This window comes from Suricata suricatta, chromosome 11, assembly GCF_006229205.1.
Source record: "Suricata suricatta isolate VVHF042 chromosome 11, meerkat_22Aug2017_6uvM2_HiC, whole genome shotgun sequence".
NCBI lineage: Eukaryota > Metazoa > Chordata > Mammalia > Carnivora > Herpestidae > Suricata > Suricata suricatta.
In genome coordinates, this window is record NC_043710.1 from 44425895 (window position 1) to 44447251 (window position 21357).

Here is a 21357-nt window from a genome sequence, read left to right on the forward strand (position 1 = left end):
TCGTCGCAAGGTTCCCCGGTTCCTCCCACACGACCCATCGTTCAAGCCCTCACGTTTCTTCTAAAATTAATCCATAGGCTATTATTCAGTCCCCCATGTACTCATTTGTACACATGAAATCCATTTGTGTATCCCTGCAAAAGAAGAGTCCATACCCAGGAATGTGAGAAGCCACATCAAAAGTGAGACTGGTGTTTACAAAGGAACAACATAATTTCGCAACAGCGATATAGCTTTGGTTGGCGCTGTCCGACAGACATACTTTTAAAATCAGGATACAAACCAGAAACAGCAACATACATATTAGAAGGTATTACTACTTTCTGAAATTATACACTTTTAATCGTAAGAGCAAGTAATTTTCACACTGTGAAGGACTACTATTCCTACCAGCACTTAACATCACCTCACGTGGCGTGTGTGCGTGTTGTGCGTGCGTGTGCACACTTCTGGTTTGTCTTGTCTAGAACACAGCCTCCATGACAACTGGGATTAGTTTCCTCTGTTGTTGAATCCCTAACACACGAAAGAGTGGCTGGCACACAGTAAGTGATTAAAACATAGTTGTTGAATGAATTCCAATTTCTTTTAGTCCCCAACTCGTGTCCCCTTAGAATATAATGATGTTCTCAAGAGGCCAAAGGGTGTTGACTCATGCCAGGCCTTGTATTTATTTCAGGGCCTCTGAAGTCATGTGCTCAAGTCCAGTCTTCAGAGCCAAACCTTTTCCCCCATCGGTAAAAGGCCAAATCCAGTTGAACCAGTCAGATTACCACATGTAATCCTAAACACATAACAAACACGCATCTCTGGACCATATTCCAAGGAGGGGTGGGCCCTGCCTTTACGAAACTGTTCAGCAACTTTCACTTACTCCTTTATAGACTCAGAGTCATCATCTGGAATGTTCCTCTCCCTTATTCTAACTTGAGCTGGATCAATCCTCTACCTATCTGTGTAAGGTTAATTCCTCAAGGAAATCCACCCTGTCCCATTAATCACTCACGAGGAAACCTGCTCTGTCCCGCTAATTGTTCATGTCATTCAATGCTCTTCCTTCCAAAAACCCACCATACCTCACAATGACCTCTTTGTGGGTGGCTGGCGCTTGGTGTGTGTCTCCCTGTTAGATGTTACACCCTACGTGGGCAGACACTGTGGATGTGTGTGCAGGTGCTCGTAATGTTTTCAGATTGGACTGAAGGAATCTAGAGATTCCCAATGCAAAGCCAAATGAACACTAACAACAACAACAAGAGAGACTAGAGATTCTAGGCCCTCATGGGGACAGTCAGAAGATGGGACTGCCATATGCATTTTCATCAAAAAAATGTCTTGTATTGTGATAAAACATTCTACTGTCCTTTAAAAAAATTTTTTTTTAACATTTATTTATTATTGAGAGACAAAGAGAGACAGAGCATGCACATGGAAGGAGCAGAGAGAGAGAGGGAGACACAGAATCCAAAGCAGACTCCAGGCTGCTGTCAGCACAGAGCCTGATGTGGGGCTCGAACCCATGAACTGTGAGATCATGACCTGAGCCAAAGTCAGACACTTAAACAACAAGGCCACCCAGGTGCCCCCTCATTCTATTGTCCTTGTATCAGTGAAAACTACCACCATCTTGGGACTTTTGCCTCCCAGTGCATTGGAGTTCTGTTCCTTAAGAAATGGTCACAAGGAAAGAGAGAGACTTGCCTCACAGGAAATCCAGGTACTGAATGAAGAGAGAACTTCACAACTGGGGGTGGTTTATGGTAGTCAAAAGGGCATAACGGAATAGATTTGGGCTCCTGATCCCTCCGCTTATTTGCTAAACGTCCTAAGTTGTTGTGATGTGCCTGGGCCTCAGTTTCCTCCTCTGTAAAATACGGGAACCAGAATCTACTCATGGGGCACTACGGGGCCTGAACGAAGTAACTGATTATGGCGTACCCTGTAAGCTGCCAGGTGTCATACAAACACAAGTTATACAATGTGAAAAGCATTCCTGGGCCGAAACCCAGTCTTTGGCCAAAGAATCCCCTGTACTTTCCAGAAGAAAAAACAAAGAATCCCGGAGGGTAATCTTCATGTTTCTTTGTCTCAGCGCCCCTCGCAGAGAAGGACTTTAAGCAGCCGCCATCACCCTTCCTATAAAATCGCTCAGCCACGTGAGAAGAGGGACCCAGCCCGCCCTTCCCGCCCTGGCCCCAATAACTTGCCTCAGTGGGCCCGATGATCTACTTTACATGCCTTTCTTCATGTTTTCCCCTAGCTGTGGAGCAGGTTCTATTTTCCTACCAGCTACGAGAGTTCACAATCCGTAGACAGCGGTGTCAGTGGTCCACACACAGGCTCTCCACTCTGGTGATGGCCCGAGGCGCCTCCCCGATGCCACCGGCAGAGGCTCTCCTCTGAGCTCAAGTACAAATGCCCTGGAGAGGTCACCTCCAACTGTTCAGTGTGTTGGGATTCACAGCGGATGGTGAGCCCACCGGTGATACTTTCTGCTGACGGGAGAATGACAGCAAGGCGGTGAACTCGCAGGGAGCCCGGGGCCTCCGCGCACCGGGAGCCTGAGATCGGGGCGGGGGCTGGGGGAGGGTGAGCTACAGTGTGTAGAAAGGAGTTGGTGAGGATCCCGAAGACAAAACTCCTGATTCCTGCATTTTTGCGTTGGGCTCACCCACACACAGATGCGATGCTCATTCTCACAGCCAAGGAGTGGGAGAGAAGGAAGGGTCTGAGGCTCATCGGGCGGGGAAGAAGGGAGCTCACATATGTATGGGAAATAATGGGCCAGGCTGAGAACAATGGGATGGCAGGCGCTAGATGCTGGGGGTGGGGGTGGGGAGACAGAAAAGAAGAAAATGACACACAGAGTCCAGATGCCAGTGTTACTGGTATTTATATTATAACACAACGCTTTCTATATCAAACTCTAAAATACTACCTTGTTACTTCCTAAGAAGAGAATCACTCACTATCTCGAGAAAACCAGCAAAGGTGTGATCAATGTTTAGGCTTCAGTTTTAAAGACATGAATTTGAACCTCGAATCGACCAGATATTAACTGTGTGACTGTTGAGAAGTTACTTAACCCTCTGTTTCCTCATCTGTCAGACAGCACCTGCCTTTAGAGGGGTTTTGTGGGGATAACAGGTGACATGTGTATCAACAGTTTTGAACAGTGCCAGCCATAGGTCAGGGTTCAGTAACTGTCACCTACCTTTACATTTTACCAAACACAAGAGCCTATTATGCCTTTCCCCTCCAGCTCCAGCCTTCCCTGGAGTTTGAGGCACAGAGCATTTGGCTCTAAAAGTCTGCCTACCTGTCAACACGAATGCCTTTTTACTTAGCTGGAGGTGGGCTTGGTTACTCCCCCGCAGGTCCGTTTACGCACAGGTTATTTGTTAGGCATGAGGCGGGGGAAAGGAGAAGGCAGGCAGAGGCGTGGGAAGGTCAACGGGACAGCTTCAAGGCCCACCTCCCAGCACACTCACCGAGTCTGGGTCTCGCTGCTGCTCGAGGAAGGCTGAGAATTCCACCAGGCGAAGTTTCGTTGTGCCGATGGAGCGGCCCTGCCAGGCGGGGACCGAGGGAGCTGGGGCTGACGCAGGCTCAAACCCTGAAAGACCAATCGTCACCTTTAACGGAGGCTGCGAGCCTCCTCCCCTCGGGCCTCATGCCAATACTGGGGCAGGGCCCTGCAAAACGGCTGAGCCGGGAGGAAAGGCCTGCTGTCCCCCTCCACCTGAGTCCAGGTGTAGCATTGAGTCAGGCGGTGGGGGGGGGTCTGGCCAATGACCCCAGTGGGACATTGGTGATGTGGCTCCTCTCAAGGAGTCTAACTTCACCCCAGAGTAAAGGGTGAAGGACACCTCATCCTGGACAAGGTGCCCCTCTGGGGACCAAGGCCAAAAAGGCTGAAAGAGCCCAGTGAATCCTGCAAAGATCTCCTGAGAGACTGAGGCTCCCGGGCACTTTTGTGTTGGCTCATCTCCTTTCTTTCTGTTTTTTTTTTTTTTAAAGGTTTATTTATTTTGAGAGAGCGTGCAAGCAGGGGAGGGGCAGAGAGAGAGGGAGAGAGAGAATCCCAAGCAGGATCCATGTGGACAGAGGCACCCCCTACCTCCCAACACAGGACTCAGTCTCATGAACCATGAGATCATTACCTAAGCCAAGATCAAGAGTCATTTAATTGACTGAGAGGTGCCTAGCACCCCCTACCCGGTCCCTGAATCTCCTTTCCTAAGACTGCGGTCACCAGCACCACAGAATCGTGTCTCAGAATGTTCTGCAGTATCAGAACAGAGGGTAACACATGAACACACGCCCCATCTGGGACTCGATAATGGGGACAGTTCAGCTGAGTGACTGTGCACACGTGTCGGGGAGGGGGAGGAGCACCAGCTAGATTCAGGTTTCCCGGGCAAGCCTTCCGTGAAAGTTCTTCATTCAAGAAGGTGAAAGGAAGTGAAACCTACTGACATGAGGAAGGGTAAATAAACCCTATCTGCTCTCGAGGCCTGGACCGCCCAATCCAGCCTGTTTCTGATGAGGAAGGAACCACAGCAACTCCCCCTTCCAAGGGTCACCCAGGGTCCAAGTGAAAGTGATGGGGCTTCCCTTTCCTTTTTTCTCCCTTTTCAGTTTGTAAATGAATATACTTGACATATCTAAATCTTTCTTTTTCTTTTTTATTAAGAAAATTCTATTCCCAACGTGGGACTTGAACTCATGACCATGAGATCAAGAGTTACACATGCTCTACTGAGTCAGCCAGAAGACCATCTGAAAAGCTCCTGGGCAGAGACTGGGGACACTGGACACACCCATGACCCTCCTGAGTTCCAGGCTTAAGGAGGGTAGGGGCGAGGGAGGGAGGAGCACCCACAGACCTGCAGGGTGGGAGTTAGGGGGGACGCACTGCCATGGAACACAGTGATGGGCTGGCTGCCAGCTGCATGGGGTGCTCTCTAAGAAGGGAGCCCCGGGAGACTCACCTGGAATGGGGGCTGTGACTGCTGGCTGGATGGGGTAGGCCTGCTGCACGAAGGGCTTGACGCTGGGGACGAAGGGGTGGACAGTCACAAATCGAGACTTACAGCCGTGGCTACTCCCCAGGTCTGGCCTTGGCCTCCCAGGGCTAGGGACCCAGCCTGCACCCTCCCCCCGCCCAGAAGGTTCCCTGCCCGTAGGTGGTTGCACAGCCCGCTAAGACAGGGACAGTGACTCCCTCTGGTTGAGAGAGGCTAGCATGGGGTTGGGGACCAACCATCAAACCTCATGCCACCTCAGTGGGACAAGCTGGAAGGACACCAGTCTGATTCCCATATGCTGTGACCTCTACTGGGACCTCTCTTCTCGTCCCCGCAGCAACCAAGGTCGGGGGTCACCATTCCCAGGCTCCATCTCTTGGCCAAATGGCTCAAGTTCTTTTGAGACTAGGTGGGCAGGATCTCCCTGGGCTTCCAGTTTACGAGGCCTGCTTCAAGCAGGATGGTGTCTTAGCTGCCCTTCCCATGGGGAAAGCCAGCAAGGGCTGGGCCAGAGAACACCTCCCCTGTCCTCGCTCACGGAGACCTCAGGCTCTGCCCTCCAAAGCCATGAAGGGACGAGGCCTCTCTCCCTGTTTCCGGCTAGATGAACACTAATACCCAAGGTGGCAGTGAGCGGGGATGTAAGCAGCCTCCCACTGCCACTGGCCTCAGGGCATATGGTAGAGGACTTTGGTGACCCCAGGTTAAATCTCCTTTGTCCTGCAAGCCCCCAGGCAGTGGGATCCTAGAGCAATCCCCAGACTGTGCTGTGACCAGACCCTCATGGTCACCGCTGGGCCCTCCTTGGACTTACTCTTGTGAGGATCCTGGCTGCCCTGTTTGTATCATTCCTGGCCAGAACTAGAAGGCAAAATGCAAGAGGTTGTCAGAATGAGGGGTCTGCCTCGAAGCACCGTTTGGGAAGTCTACATTTTGCAACCCCCGCTAAAGGTAGTGGGTTCAGATCAGCCGTCAGCTGCAGAGTGATGTGCACAAGGCGGCAACCGCAGCCTTGGCCTGGCAGCCGGGGCTCCCAGCAGCTCCTCCTCCAGACCAGTGCCCTGAGGGCAGGGACCAGGCAGCAGCTCTTCGATGTTCTGACACCTAACAGAGATCTGGGCACATTATGCGGGGGAGGGGCGCACAAATATGTCGTCTGACTGCTTTATCCGTGCATCTCCTCCCCGATTCTTCTCTTCCTCCATTCTCAAACCTGCCCTGTGTGACAGTGTGCCTCCCCAGCTCACAGCACCCAGGGCCCAGCCTGGAGAGGATAAAGCTCCGAACAAGGGGCCAAGAGCTCGGAGAAGCAACGCGGACACCTCCTTTGCTGTAAGCTTCCCGGAGCCTTCTGGGGCCTGCCGACCCCTGCTGGGGAGGTGGCCTATGTGAAAGGAGCTCCAAAGGGAGACATAAGGCTCTGGGTTTGAGCCCTGAGGTCACTATCTATGGGACTACGATAGAAGTCCCCAAACTCTTGTTACCCCGTGGCCTCATCACCTGTGAAATGGCAACAATAACTAGAACCATTTAAGATTCTTTCGAACATTAAGGAGATTAGGACATTCAACTTCTCAGCCTTTGGTAGGTGCAGAATGAAAATGGTAGCAGAATACTTTGTCCCTTTGGGGGTTAGTAGCAGAATAAATACTTTGTCACTTAAAGTGATCCTGAGGACACAGGAAAGAGATCAAGGGCCAGGAAAAAAAGCAGAAGCAGCAGGTCACCACGCAGAAGGGCACTGGCAAAGTCATACCTAATCCCATGTCTGCAGGGACCAGGGTCGCCTTCCTCCTCCTTTGTCTCCAGGCCCCCTCCCTCCTTCTCTCTCCTGCTCCTTCCCTCCCTATGACCACCTTGCCCCCAGCTTGTGACTTACCCCCGGCGCCCCCGGGAAAGCGGGGCGTGGGATCCCAGGCAGCCCCAGCTTGTTGTGAATGGCCGTGGCTGAGACGATCTGGGCCGACGACATGGCGGCCATGTGCTGCAGGGCCTTATCCTTGGCGGTCTGATCCTTGAAGGTGACAGTGACACACAGACTCAATACATGACACACGGCTACCAGGCAGCTTCCACAGGCACAGCCACGAGCACATGGACTAAATACAGAGCCACAAAAGAGGCCGGGGAAGCAAACATGCACGGATAAATAAACACAGCCAGAAGGCTACAACACACTCGGCCTACCGTTAACTCCGAACCTTTACTGAGACTACCCAGTGGCAAGGTTTTATTAAAAAAATTTTTTTAATCTGTTTTTCAACAGAGTGGGCAGCCTCTGAGAAGAGTGGACAGTGTATTTATTTTTCCAGCTTCCAAAGGGAGATTTCTCCAATTACTTAACACATTCCAGGAAAGGGGGGGGCGGGCGGATAGGGCCTTGCTTTAAACCTCCGGATGGGAGGAGGGGGTGTGAGGAGAGTTGGTTGTGGATCTGGGGTAGGAGCATCCGCAGGGTGTGCTCGGTCAGGGGGCCGCACCCCAGGGGCTGCTGGAGTCATGCGAGGCCCACCAGCCCTGGCAGACACCTGGGAAGGGGAGGCTGGGAGGCAGCGGGGCGGGCAGGGGGCCGGACGGGGCCAAGCAGCATGCTAGCAGGGCGCATGCTCTGTCAGGCGCCCCTACCACGGGGCCAAGGCTACACGGGTTCTCTCGGCAGCCGAGGACACGGGGGATGCTCCCAGGCAAGTGGTTTCTCCCTTCCCTGAATGGGTCATTTCTAGAAAAGCCAAGGCTGATAACACAAAGCTAGCCAAAAAGTCTGCCAAGCACAGCTAAAATACAGAATACTCAATGTGGTGAAAATACTTACCATGCTTGTTACCTGGATACAACAATAAACAATTTGTTAAAAGAATTGCGTACAAAGGCAGGGGTATTTTTCTTCTTCACTTAAAATATATATATACTTATACAAACATACAATATTGGGGACAATAAAATGCATAGGAATGTGGGTCTTTTTTTTTCCCCACATTTTAGGAGGGATGTCTGACCCCAATAACTAGAAGGGCGAGAACCAATAATTCCAACATTTCAAAAACTACTCCCAACCCCTTCGAGCTGGTTCTGTGGCTTCCCCGGTACAGAAGGAGAAATGGTGAGGCAGGTCCTGACGGTGCAGGCTTCACGCGTGGGAAACACGTCAAGGTTCCTGGCTGCTAACAGAAGGTCTACGCAATCTATACCAGGCCCAGACTCCGGGAGAGTGGGAACAAAATGGGGACAGCAAGGTAAAAGGCAGCACCCGCCACAGCTGCCGCTCAGAGTCAGTGAGTGAAGGTCAAGGGGAACGTCAGGCTGAAACAGCCCAGAGTTGGCTTTGATGTTTACAGATTTCCCCAAAAATGACGAATAAACATGCTGAAGTGTGAAAGGCAAGGTCAAAAGGAGAAACTGAAACAGAAACAGAAACAAAAAGACCCCCAAAGCCTACAAAATAACCACAAGGGGCTTCTAAGAAAGATCAAATTAGGTGTTCCCAAGGTATAGACTTGGCCCCAAAATTTTCAAAAAGCTTACACTGTCCCTTGAAAAAGAAAAACCTGGCACTGGCATAAAATTTGACATGGTTTACATTTCTCTGACTCTCAACTAAAAAAGGAGGGAGCCTTGTATCACAGATTTTTGGGTGGCACAAGGTCATTCTGGTCATCTTGAAGGGCACGTGCTACAGCTGAATGGCACCACGAGGGCCCAGGAAGCCAGTAGGATTGCTCGTCCCCAGTGGAACGGCTCTGGGGGACTAGAGTGGCGCTTCGCTGCCTCTGGTCAGATGACATTCTTTGAGCTGAGCCTCCATTTGCTCATCTGCTGAATGCTCTACCTAAAGCTTTCTGTCAATGTTTCCTTCCTTCCTTCCCTCCCTCCCGCCTTCTCTCTCTCCCCTTCCCTTTTAAAAATCTGAATCTGGGGCACCTGGGTGGCTCAGTTGGTTAAGCGGTGACTCAGGTCATGATCTCACCATTTGTGGGTTCGAGCCCCGTGTCGGGCTCTGTGCTGACAGCTAGCTCAGAGCCTGGAGCCTGCTTTGGATTCTGTGTCTCCCTCTCTCTCTGACCCTCCCCTGCTCGTGCTGTCTCTGTCTCTCAAAAATAAATAAAAAGCCATTAAAATAAATAAATAAATAAAAATCTGAATCTAATTAGATACTGAGATGCCCAAAAAAGACAAAGCATGATGTTGGCAGAAGAAACTGACTAGGCGTGTAAGGGCCCTAAACCCAAGCTGCACCTGACACACGCAGGTCTCGGCTCCAGTCCTTCTGTCCCTCCCTCACTGGTCCCCTGGTTTCACCTGCCACCTGCCCCCTCATCATTCCCACAGAGGGTGATCCATACGTAATGAACAGAAAAGCCGGCTCCAGTCACACTACTGCTTGTCTGTCAGAAGTGCCCTGACATCAACATAAACACATCACTTTCCTTCTGGGCCTGTCACCTTGTACTCCAGCCCTGAAGCCACCTATCCCCTAAAGAGAGGTGATGAAAGGCTTCAAGGTGATTTCTGAACTGAAGTAATGTCACAGGCATAACCACAGGGGCCTTCCACCGTGAGGAAGAAGCCTCACACTTGTCTGGGAACCAGGTTAGGGGGCTGGGACAAGGGCAGCCCAGACTTCGCGATGGCCTCGGCAATGCAAATTCTGAGAAATAACTACAAAAGATCCGTGGGCTTGGCTCTGTTCCAAAAACACGTCCTCAGGGCGCCTAGGCAGTTCAGTTGGGTAAGCATCCAACTCTTGATTTTGGCTGAGGTCATGACCTCACAGTTCCTGAGTTCAAGCCCCACATCAGGTTCTGCATTGGCAGCGGGGAGTCCGATTGGATTCCCTCTCCCTCTCTTTGCCCTTCCCCATGCTCTCTCTCTCAAAATAAATAAACATTTCTTGTTTTTAATAAAATGCATGTCATGGACCTCTCTCAGACCCAAGAGTCCTGTGTTTATGAAATGCTGGTGATGAGGGTGTTTCAGCTCGCCCAAATACAGTGTGTTTGCACACACCTGAGCATAGTGACTCGAATTCAAAGTCCACGTCCAAATAGAAAGGACTCCCCCACATCTCCAGAGCCCACTTTTATTCTATCAGAGGCGCTGGAGATGTTCTCCTTGCTATGCTGACTGAAAAGTTCCTGGAAAAGCTCACGAAAGTTTGATTCTTTTTTTCTTTTTTAAAGGAAATCAGACAATGAGGAAAGGAGAGAAGTAGCCAGCTTTGCTGTTTATGGGGCACAGCTTCAGAACACGGCCATCTTCTTTTGCTAAATAAAGAGAGGTTGGCCTCTTACTGCCCAGCATCCCTGGACGCACCGGAATGGGACCCACGTTCAAAAGCAGGGGGGCAAATCAGTCGTTGCTAACTCCCTGAACTGCTCCGTGCCAGGGAAAGCAGCCTGGAGACCTGGCTCCGACCTGGCTCCAACCTGCCTCGGCCGGATGTTAATGGGTTGCCTTTCTTTGGGTAAGTCATTGACTGCTCTGATTTTCTTCCTCTATGAAATAAAGTATTCGTCACAACGAGTGTGAGATCCATTTATAAGTAAATACGTCGTAATACACACAGCCAGAAATTACCAGTGAAAAGATAGTAAGATGTTAAAATTTGGGCAGCTCTTGGCCGCCTATCCTAAAAGGGAGAAAGCCAAGTGCGGAGTGGAAATTTTATCTCAAGTAGAGGTTCTTTCTGCACTTGACCTAGCTATTTGAGAATAGGCAATTTTCCGCAAATGGACTAAAATGTCTATACCTGTGATTTCCTACCTTTTGAAGTGGAGACACTCTACCTACTCATCTAATTTTAGAACATCTCCCCATTTCCCTAGGATATATATTTGAAAATTAAATGGATTAATTTTTATTGTTTAGAATCTAAAGCAACCCTGCAGATAATAAGCACGGCCAGCTAGATCTCGAAATCAGAACCGAGAGCCTGGCTGCAGACCCACTTAATCTGAAATGGGAGTCCAGAACAATGCCAAGCTGAGAGATTTCAATGGAAGGGCCTCTAAATTGTCATTTTCAGCCTAGAGATACATGCCTCGCTTGGAAGAAATTATAACTCTAAATGTCAGACCTGAGTAAATTGCTTCTCTGTGTCACTCTGGTCTAATACCCTGGACTTCTGGGTATTTCACTCCATCCTTACCCCTCACCCCAGAATAAAGGTGGTAAGGAGGTTGTTAATCTACCTAAACAACTGAGGCTTAAGTATATTCAAAAATATAAGCTGTATTGGTATACCAGAATACTTTTGTTCTAAGCTGTTTTCACACCAACGTTTCTGAAATGTGGATGAAATTGACAAAGGATGAACCCACTATTTCACCCTGAAACACGGTTACTGATTCAGTGCCACATTGCCGTCGACGCTGTCTTAGAGTCCGGCATATACTGAGTGCTTGCACGTCAATATGCGAGCTTGCATGAATGGGAACGCGGTGTCCTAGCAAAAAGCCTGGACAACTTCACACGGGGTCCTCATTGCTGATTTTAAGTCCCTCCATCCCTCAGATCTCGATGAACGAGGCCACAAAATGCTGAACATTTGGGGAATGGGGAAAGACAAGGCAAATCTCCCTTTTCCAAACGAATCCTAACTCAAGCCTGTGGCCCGAAATGTGCAAAATGTTTATGGGGCAGGAAACATGGGGGCTTTAAGAACAAAAGGGCCCTCTGACTGAAGAATGGGGGCAGACACAGCACCGTACTGGGGGAGGCAGGTCTCAGAACCCACTCAACTTTTTGCCTTGTCCAATTTCTGGCACGCCATGCTGTCAATGGGCTCCCCCACCTCAGCCACACGGGGTCCAGCAGGCTGTGTCAGGTATAAACTCCTCAGCCTGAAGCCTTTCAAACTGTTATTGCCACTTAGTAAACAGGCTTTCATATCGCATGAGGCAGCGCCAGGCTGCTGCTATCCCTCCGGGCTCCGCAGACCGCCTCCTGATTATGGTTTAAATGTGCACGATGTTTGAAAAGGATCTACATTGTAATATACATGACTGGAAGGCGGCCAGTGTCACAAATGCACCTGGGTGAAGCAGTGTGGCCTACAGCCTCCAGGGCATTGGATGAATCCGTCTCTAGACAGTATGGGAGTCTTTCCCACTTTCCTCGGCTTTTGATTATTCTGAGGAATAAATTCTCTCATCATTTTCCAGCACTCACCATCAACAACGTGAAAGGCAATATAAAGTTCACAAGCTTGCAAGCTGAATATTACAGCTGTTATATATGGCATTTTAATGAACAGGATCCTAAGTCCATATACTCCAGTGTGTTCAGGGGCCATCAGCTTAAAACTTAAAGATTCCAATCTACTTGATTTGTGGGGAAGGCCACCGATACATCTGGAAAAATATGCCACGTCGAAAAAAGACCACGGACTCAAAAACTCTGGTTGGCTCTTAAATGTTTTTCCTTCAATACACTTTCCCTAGCAATACAAAACTACAGCACAGGACAGGGAAGATAGAGATGTGCCTGCAGAATCACTTTCTTTCAAGATAAGATAGAACACAGGATACTCTCATAAAAAGTCATTTTGCAGATGTTGCTTTCACCTTGCACTGGGTGGATTCCCATGACCTCTGGGAAGATCAGCGCTAGCCCCTGAGCAGATAAAACATCACAAAACTCTAGGACAGTTTGGGAGAAAAGATGGAGGGCACTTGAATTTTTCTAGCCATGATCTCCAATTTACTTATTACTAGAGAAAGCAGGAGTAGATACAAAAGGGGGCTATTTCAGTCGGGCAACAGCTAATGCCAAGGAGGGAAGGCACATTCATAAGGAGTGGCAATTAATTCATCGTATTGTATTTCCAAACACCAAAGACTCCATTCACATCAAAGAAAAAATTTTCAAGGCTTTTTACCATTGTTCACTTTTAAATGTGCTAAGCTATATTTAGTATTTTATAATTGTCCATAGCGTTTTCTTTAATTTTGATGAGGGGCTTAGCATCATAGAAGATTGTAGATGAGGATAATGGTGATCGGGGTGCCTGACAATCCTACCAGAAACCTGTCACTGAGGACAGCTAAACCTAGGTATGGGTGCTGGGGAAGAGGTACCCTTCTGACCATAGCCCCCTTTCTGCTGGGAGGTGACAGCAAGAGACAGGAAGTAAATCTCCCCCGAGGAGCCAGAGGGACCCACACAGGCAGCAGGCTCTAGTCTGGCTCCAGACTGAGGACCAGCTCCCACCACTCATCTGCTGTTCAATTCAAATATAGAGAAGCGACTCGGGGGCTCAGTCAGTTAAGTGGCCAACTTCGGCTGAGGTCATGATCTTACGGTTTGTGGGTTCAAGCCACGTACTGAGCTCTGTGCTGATGGCTCAGAGCCTGGAGCTTGCTTCGGACTCTGTGTCTCCCTCGCTCTTTGCCCCTCCCTGGTCATACTGTCTGTCTCTCAAAATAAACATTAAAAAAAAAATAATAATTCAAACATACAGACACAATGAAAAGAGGGAGACAATGTGAAAGCATATTGACTCAGGGAAATGAGCCCTCCTCCTTGACCAGCATTCTTTGGGGAGGGCAGCATGATCTCATGCGAAGAGTTTGGGCCAGGCAGTCCTGGGTCAAATTCAGACTTGGGACGCTGGGTAAGTCACCTGGCTTTCGAGCATCTGTTTCCTCATTTGTAAAGTGAGGACCGGAACACTGGCCTTCAGGGCTGCTTTGGGAATCGCAGCCTTGCCATTAGTGAACTTGCAGTCTAGGGGCTGCACGTGACCAGAGATGCTTAGAAGCCCTGGTCCCCAGTTCACAACATGATTTCTCTGGAAAGGGATAAAAGCAGAGAATGAGGGTGTTTCCGTTGCCCTTAAAAAGAACACCCAGCCCTGGTTCGGTTCACACAGCAGGTAAATGCATTCAGTCCTCTGTTTACACTGCGAGCTCTGCATCACCACAGGGCTGATAAGAGGTTCTAAGCCCAACACACCGAGCACGAGAAATACCCGGTCTCCGATCTTAGCTGGAACTGTTAAATTAAAAACAAGGTACTGAAAATATCACGGGGGAAAGAGGGTGCATGCCGTGAATGCGAAAGAACCCCCTGAAAATCGGAAGGCGTTAGCAGAGGTGGTGTGACACTCCCAGATCCTGCAGCCAGGCCAACTATCTCGGCGCTGGCACCGCGGCAAAGGAGGCAGCGGTTTCGGGCGCCCGTGGCCTTGTGCACCGCTGACAGCCAGTGCCTGAAGGAGCAGGGTGGTGCAGCGGGCCACGGGGAGCACCAGTGGGTGGGGTGAGGCATGTCTCCCCTGTGGACAGGCCCACTCGTGGCCGGCATCGGTGGTGACAGAACCGGGAGGCAGCTGTGTGGAGTGCAGCAACGCCCCCGGCCAAGTTTCTGAACGCTTTGCTACGATTAAGTCAACCATTTGAACTCCAAGCTCTCTGCTTACTGGAAGGGACTGCAGGTTGGAGAGAATGTCCCGTTCAGAAATCAAACCACCAAAGGCCGCCAGGGTGAGAAGGAAGAAAACAGCCCGGGGAGTCCATGTGGCTCGTAAATTAGTTACCAATGACCGAGCACAATCGGACACCCTCAGGCCCTTTTATGCTCTGCTGGCATGACGCAATGGGAGCAAGTAGTGGCTTTTCTGCAGTGCGGGTCCGGAGCTGGACGTGAACACGTCCACCGCCTGAGATGTACTCCTGCTGAGGTCAGGGCAGAATGAGGACCTCTTTTCCCCGGAGGACCGTCTGGAGTTGTGCACTCTAGACCGGAAGAGGATGATGGTCCACAGTGTGCAGGTAGCCTATGGGACACCATCAGGGAGGGGAGGCCTCTGGGCAGGGACCGGACACCCCTGAGGGCAAATGAACATCCAGAGACAGAGACTCGAGGAGGAAGCTCTAAGGAGGACCCCCAAGTAGCAGAGAAAGACCGCTTCGTGTGTGGACAGCACTGCATTCTTTCTACAGGCTGGGACAATAAATCCCGGGGGAGATGCATGACCACAAACGAACCTGCTCTGGGTGATGTGCAGATGCAGCTGGTGACACAAGGTCCACGGCAGCGAAGTCCGCATCCTTGGAATTGTTAAATGCATGTTCTGCCCACCCTCGGACTGCCCCCCCCCCCCCATTATGTAGCACTTCCATGGCTCCGTCTTCTACCTTGTCACTACAATCAGGCCTGGTCGCAAAGCCTGTGAGGGCAGTGGTTTCAAAAGGATTTTGTCTGGGCAGGGACCACAACATGCATGCCCATGGCTGAGAAATGATTCCCTCAAAGCTAATAAGCTCTGTTTTAGACCGGCAGTTAATGCTCTGATGTGTCTCTTCAGACATGTTAGCCCTAGAAGATTAAATCAGAAAATAAAACACTGCAAAGTGTATGCTTAACATCCAAAATTCTGGCATTCTGACCACAAATGCCTTGCATTTCCTTACCCATTCTGGCAGGCTCTTCATCTCCATGAACCAACCCCTTCACCCCTTCTTCCTACTGGGCCGCCTTCTCTGCTCCTGGTTCTTCGCCTCCTCACATGACTCTCTGACTACTTCAGCTGTCCTCTCAATCTGCCTGTTCCCTGCATCCCTCCCGCATGCTTACAGTTTGTGTCCAAGGCCGACCCAAATTGTTAGCCAAGGCCACCATGGCTTAGGCTGCTATATACGTTATTATTTTTTTTAAGTTTATTTATTTTGAGAGGGAGTGTGTATGTGAGCGAGCAGAGGATGGGCAAAGAGAGAGGGAGAGAGAGAGTCCCAGGCATGCTCCATGCTGTCAGTGGAGAACCTGTTAGAGGGCTCGAACTCAAAAACCATGAAATCATGACCTGACCGGAAATCAGGAGTTGGACGTTTTACTGACTGAGCTACCCAGACTCCCCTAAGCTGCTATATATAGACAAAAAGTCTCCTGTCGGTGCCAAAGGCTTTAGCACAAATTCAGAGTAAACACTGGGTAAAAATCTAGACTCCTTTTAGGACACGGGCAAAATGAGAAAATAGTTTTCACTATTTTCTTTTTTTTTGTCTTTTTTTAAATGTTTTTTATTTATTTTTGAGAGACAGAGAGAGACAGCAGAAGCAGGGGAGGGCCAGAGAGAGAGGGCGATACAGAATCCAAAGCAGGCTCCAGGCTCTGAGCTAGCTATCAGCACAGAGCCCGATGCAGGGCTCGAACCCACGAACTGTGAGGTCATGACCTGAGCCAAAGCTGGATGCTCAACCAATTGAGTCACCCAGGTGCCCCTATTTTCACTATTTTCTTAGGCAAATAAATGGTGAGGCAAGATACCATTGCTGGGGCGGGGGGATAGGGAGAAGATGGAGACTGTGATTAGCTGGGAAAGGAGCTTGGGGCGAGAAAATTAGAAAAAGAATATTGTTCTGCCATTTGATTTCTTCCACTGGAAAAAAAAATGAAAGGAAATACATCATAATGAAAATGATCATTTCTGGTTGGTAGAAACCTATTTAATAGGAACTCTCTGCACTTTTTCACTTCATCCTATTTTAAATTTAGCAGCACAAAACTCATAGTTAATTTCTGTGTGTCCCCTCAGTGCACTGCCTTTACTTTAAGAGAACTCAGCCTTCTACATGTTCAGTGCCACTAGCGAAAAGTTCCAATGTACACTGTGCAGACTTGGTAAGGAAAGCTCTGCCTCCCTCCTGGCCATCCCTTTAAAAACAGTGGGAGAGACCTTTCCCACCCACAGCGCTGCCCACGGCCCAGAGATGAACCTCATTCTCTCAGAGAATCTGGGACCTTTCTGTTGGGCTTGTCCAGTTCCATCCCGTGCTTCCAAGTAATAGTGTTTTTCATGGTTCCCCAAACACCCCGATATCCCAGGGGGAGCTGTCTGCCTTTCTCAATGCCCAGTGCTAATGGCACACTCTCCACAAGGCTTTCGTTAATTCTCCCACACTCAGAACCGACCACTCTTTCTACCGCGCTGTCTTGGTATCGCTCTGTTCAATTTCCGCTGCAGAGCGCCTTAGTTGGGGGACAGTCTACTGGAAACCTAGAATTTCCCCCAAATGTGGCCAAAAACAACTGAAATGTTTAGCGTTCCTCAAGGACAGAGACTCTGCTTATTTGGTTCTCTATGCCTGGCATCTACTCTAGGGTCTAGAACACACTGGACTCCACGGAAAATTTACTGTGCTTTATAAAGTTCAACTCTTTGTGGAAATCCTAAATGTTTGTGAAAACAAATTTTGTTACAAACATTAAATCTAAAGTCTACCCATTTTGGGGTGATCCGGCTCACAGCCAACCACTCCGAGAACCATTTCTGCATTAGCAGAAGCATAAAGCTGACCTTTGGGGCTTCCTCTACCAGATTTTCAAGAGCGGGACTTTTGTAGTAAGGATGACTCATCCTTAACTGGGACAGGAGGGTGACCACATCCTTCTGGACTCTGGTTCCTTCAGAGGAATATGGCAGAACCGGCCACCAAACATGGACTGTCCTGTAAAGGCCACAGGGACAGCTGAGAGACAGTCACCTCCTTTTCCCTTTGCCCAAGGCAGTGTGATTTTCAAACTTTATTCGGTGCCAACAGCCGGAGAGGGCATCACTGAGGATAAAAGGGCATGAGCTTCAATTCAAAGAGTGTTTACTCATTTATATACGAAATGCTTCAACAAAGATTTCAATCTGAAACATGAATTTGCAGCTTAAAAAAAAAAAGAAAAGGCTGGAAAGCCACCAGCCTGAAGAATTCGGCCGCACCCTCCCAGGAAGGAGGGAGGCTTACAGGCAGGAGGGCTCCCAGGGAAGGCACGCCTGGCGGTGGCCCCAGGTGCCAGCAAACCACTTTTTCAGACTCCGAGGGAGGCCAGAGAGATGAAACTTGGCTTCGTTCTCTTCAAGGAAGGCCTCTGTCCACCCCAGAGAACACAAACCCTTGACTTCTGAGCATGTGGGAAAATGCCCAGCAGCAGGGCTGAGGCAGGCAGGGCAGGCCCAGGTCCTGAAATGGCCCGTTCTCAGCCACCTCCTCCGGGAAGCCTGGCTACCTCTTCCCAGGAAAAGCACAGCGTCTCTCTTTCAAGTCCGAATCCTTGCTGCCGCCCCCACTGCCCACCCAGAAGCTATCCGGGCTGTCTGCCGGGATGGCTTCAACCTTCCGTAGTGAGTCTATCTCGCTAGTGAGTGTGGGAGGCCAAGGAGGTGTGGCCATCAGCCTGACCCCACAACTCAGTGATCACCCCTGCCTCCCACAAATGTGCTGGGAGACACCGTAGCTGAAGGGGAAGGCCCTGAAAAGCTGGTGAGCGCTGCCTGCTCCCTGCCAGGTAACAGCTGGTTAGGAAGCTTGAGGAAGGCATTTCTCACATCAAATGCCCCCGGGAGGCGAGGGCAGCAACATGTCCTCAGGCAGGTGACAGCCAGTCTCACTCCCGACTGTCCTAATGCCCTCTGAGTGGTGACACAGCATCTCTGTGGCTAGGACCTCACTGCCCTGAACCACGAATGATCACCACAGAGTCAATCACACATGAAGTCCACATTGTGACCAAGGGCTTGAGGATCACAATTCACCGTGCTTCTAGGGAGAGGGCTGGTGGCGAAAACTGCATGCTCAGTTACAAGTGACACAAGGGGGTGACACAGCATGTGCTGGTACAAGACCTTCTGCTTGAAAACACTCTCCCAGCTTCCCTGGATGAAACCCCTGCCCGGAAGACCAGGGGTGTAGGTGTCAGAAAGACTTGGGTTTGAATCTTGTCAGCAGCATGTGCTGGGCTTGGTGGCTTTGGGCAAACCAACGGACCTCCTGGTTTCCTAAATATTATCCCTCAAAATCTGAATGATAGAACTTGCTTTGGAGTGAGCTTATTAAGTGGGAGAGCATGCTAGAGGCTCTGCATACACTCACTCTGGTCTTTGCATTCCCCAACGGCAGCGCCATCGCCCTGCACCCGGGCCAGGGATTATACCCTCCACGTTTTCTCCGGGCGCTTTCTGCTAACACTCATCCAGCAGTGGCCTCTCGTCTGCGTTCCCATTGCCACGGCCAGCTCCATGAATAGGGGGCCGACTGTTAACTGCCCACCATGATGGACGCCATGCCTGGGGCACTCGATTGGTATTAGCTGATGGGAAGAACAAAGGCCTCCCTTTTCCCAAGAACAATGTGGTGGGGAGGAAGGAAAGGAACCGCAAGAAGATGGAGGTGGTTCTTGGAGCCGAACCACTGGGCTGGTTGCTACCCTACTGCCTCTGTTTCCACCTCCTCCCAGTGTCTGTCCCAAAGGAGAGTGGGCCAGGGCTGAAAGAAGGGGGAAAGTCTTTTTTTTTTTTTAATCTTGTAAAAACAAACACAAATACAACAACTGTGTGTTGGTGTGTACATGTACGTATAAAGTAACGGCAAACTGTTTCCACGGAGGAAATCCCCAATGAGAAAAAGAATACTTCCGATATCCCACGGGACTCCCTTCTGGACAGGAGAGCTTAACTCAACTCGTACAGGGCTTTTGGCCCAGGGCTGCGTGCCCTAGGGGGGTGTGTAAGGAACCACACAGACGGTATAGAAATAGAGCAATTCATAACATCGCGGATGGAGACACAGAATGGATGTCTGTAAACTCGTTTGTACATCATTAATTCGTTAGCGCAGAGAAACTAGATACAGAGTCAGAACTGGAGCGAACGCTGGGGTAGTTACATCCACATAGAGAGGATGGCGCCTTTGGTTAAAAAGCAGGATCTGTGAGGTTATCTTAATCTTCCCACTGCTCAGCCAGTCAGCTACAAGCCAGCCACCGTCAGCCACACGTGCGAGCGAGCCAGCATGCTGCCCACCGCAGAGGGCCACCGAATGCTCCTTCCTGGTCGCTGGTCCTGCTCCCCGGCCAGCCTTGTTTGCATATTATAAAAAAAGGTTGGAGGACTTTGGGAAGGATCCCAGGGCTCCCCATTCAGTGCTGGGAAACCGCACTTTGTTCTTTAGGTTTAGAACAAAAACAAATTTAATTAATGTATGGGGAAAAAAATCAAAATAGAACAACAACAACAAAAATCCTGGGCTCCTGATTAATTTTTATTATCAAGTAAAAAAAAACCTCTTCTAAGAAAACTATAATTCCTTTGCATTTTTACAAGGGGGCATTATGGAAAGAAAAAGTCACTTATGTTTTACTGCAAATTTTGGACGGGGAGAAAACAGGGAGAATTTGCATTTTAAAAATACCAATGCCTCTGTTTTTGCTGTGAAATACATTTCCAGAGACTAGAAAATGAGACACAGGAACAAAACAATTAAAGTAAACTCAAGTAGAAGTGGAATTGTAAACACAAATTTGATTAAGAGCCTTCCCATCTCTAAGATCTTTTTCTAAAGGCTTCCCCTCAAATTTCTTTTTTAATAATAGAGCTGTATACTTAAAAAGCAATATTGAGCAATGTGGAAGCAGTCTGGCAGAGAATACGGTCTGTGTTGATAGAATACTTGAAAAATTACATGAAAAAGACCTATTTTTCATAAGTATTCTCTATAATGCATAAAAAGTACAAAAAATTAACTTCTAAGTATGTTTTAAAGTAATTTCATGATGACCACTCTGGAAGGGATTCCTTTTATTTTACTTTATTATATACATTTTCAATACCATCTCTTCGCTAACTTTGTGTCTCTGGACTTTTTTTCCTTTCCCAGCCCACGGCTGTTTGGTGGACATTTGAAGGTTAAAAAAAAAAAATCATGTTTCTGAGCTGAAAAGTTATCAAGACCAGCTCTGCTGCATTTGCATTGTTATTAGGGACACACACACACACACACACACACACACACACACACACACACACAGAGCTTAATGTGAGGCTAGTACAGAAACAGAGATTAGACACAAAGAAATGTAAACAGCTCTCACATGCGAGGAAACTAGGTTACGAGAATCCCAGCACCAGGCATTCACCAGTCACCATGGAAAACAGGAAGTGAGATGCATAGCAACCGCAAGCCAAAAAGCAGGAAAGCGCATACCTTTAGCTTGGAATGAAAATCACGAGATTTCCTTCTGGCAAGAACCTGAATGTGACTAGACACCTGCAGGGTAGGGGAAGGGAGGAAAACAAAGGAAAAGCCTGTAACCATGGAGATGAAAAGCCCCCTACAACTGGGCAAGCCAGACGTACCTTAATGGCGGCTTGAATTTCTCGAACTTTCTTTCTTGCTAAGACCTGTATATGACTAGACACCTACATTGTTCGGGTTTATGAGGGGAAACAAAACAAAACAAAACAAAACAAAAAAAAGGAAATCAAATATAAAATCGCTACTCCTTGGGAGGGTTTTGGGGTGGGGAGGTGGGGGGAGGTTATTTGCATCTCAACAAAGCTCTG

General features: G+C 49.2%; 1 protein-coding gene across 6 annotated transcripts in view; it reads right to left on the reverse strand.

Moving 5' to 3' along the window:
- The window catches only part of TEAD1 (TEA domain transcription factor 1), a 174881-nt gene that overhangs the window by 49915 nt on the left and 103609 nt on the right, over positions 1 to 21357 (reverse strand). For 2 of the 6 annotated variants that reach the window (XM_029957499.1, XM_029957496.1), the window contains exons 3-8: positions 20999 to 21061; positions 7843 to 7854; positions 6910 to 7044; positions 5845 to 5891; positions 4995 to 5056; positions 3492 to 3616 (exon numbers count right to left, since the gene is read on the reverse strand). In XM_029957499.1, the coding sequence (XP_029813359.1) occupies positions 3492 to 3616; positions 4995 to 5056; positions 5845 to 5891; positions 6910 to 7044; positions 7843 to 7854; positions 20999 to 21061 (444 nt within the window). Of the gene's footprint in view, positions 1 to 3491; positions 3617 to 4994; positions 5057 to 5844; positions 5892 to 6909; positions 7045 to 7842; positions 7855 to 20998; positions 21062 to 21150; positions 21214 to 21357 lie in introns of all 6 variants that reach the window. The other 4 variants (XM_029957500.1, XM_029957497.1, XM_029957498.1 and 1 more) reach the window with 3 other exon arrangements.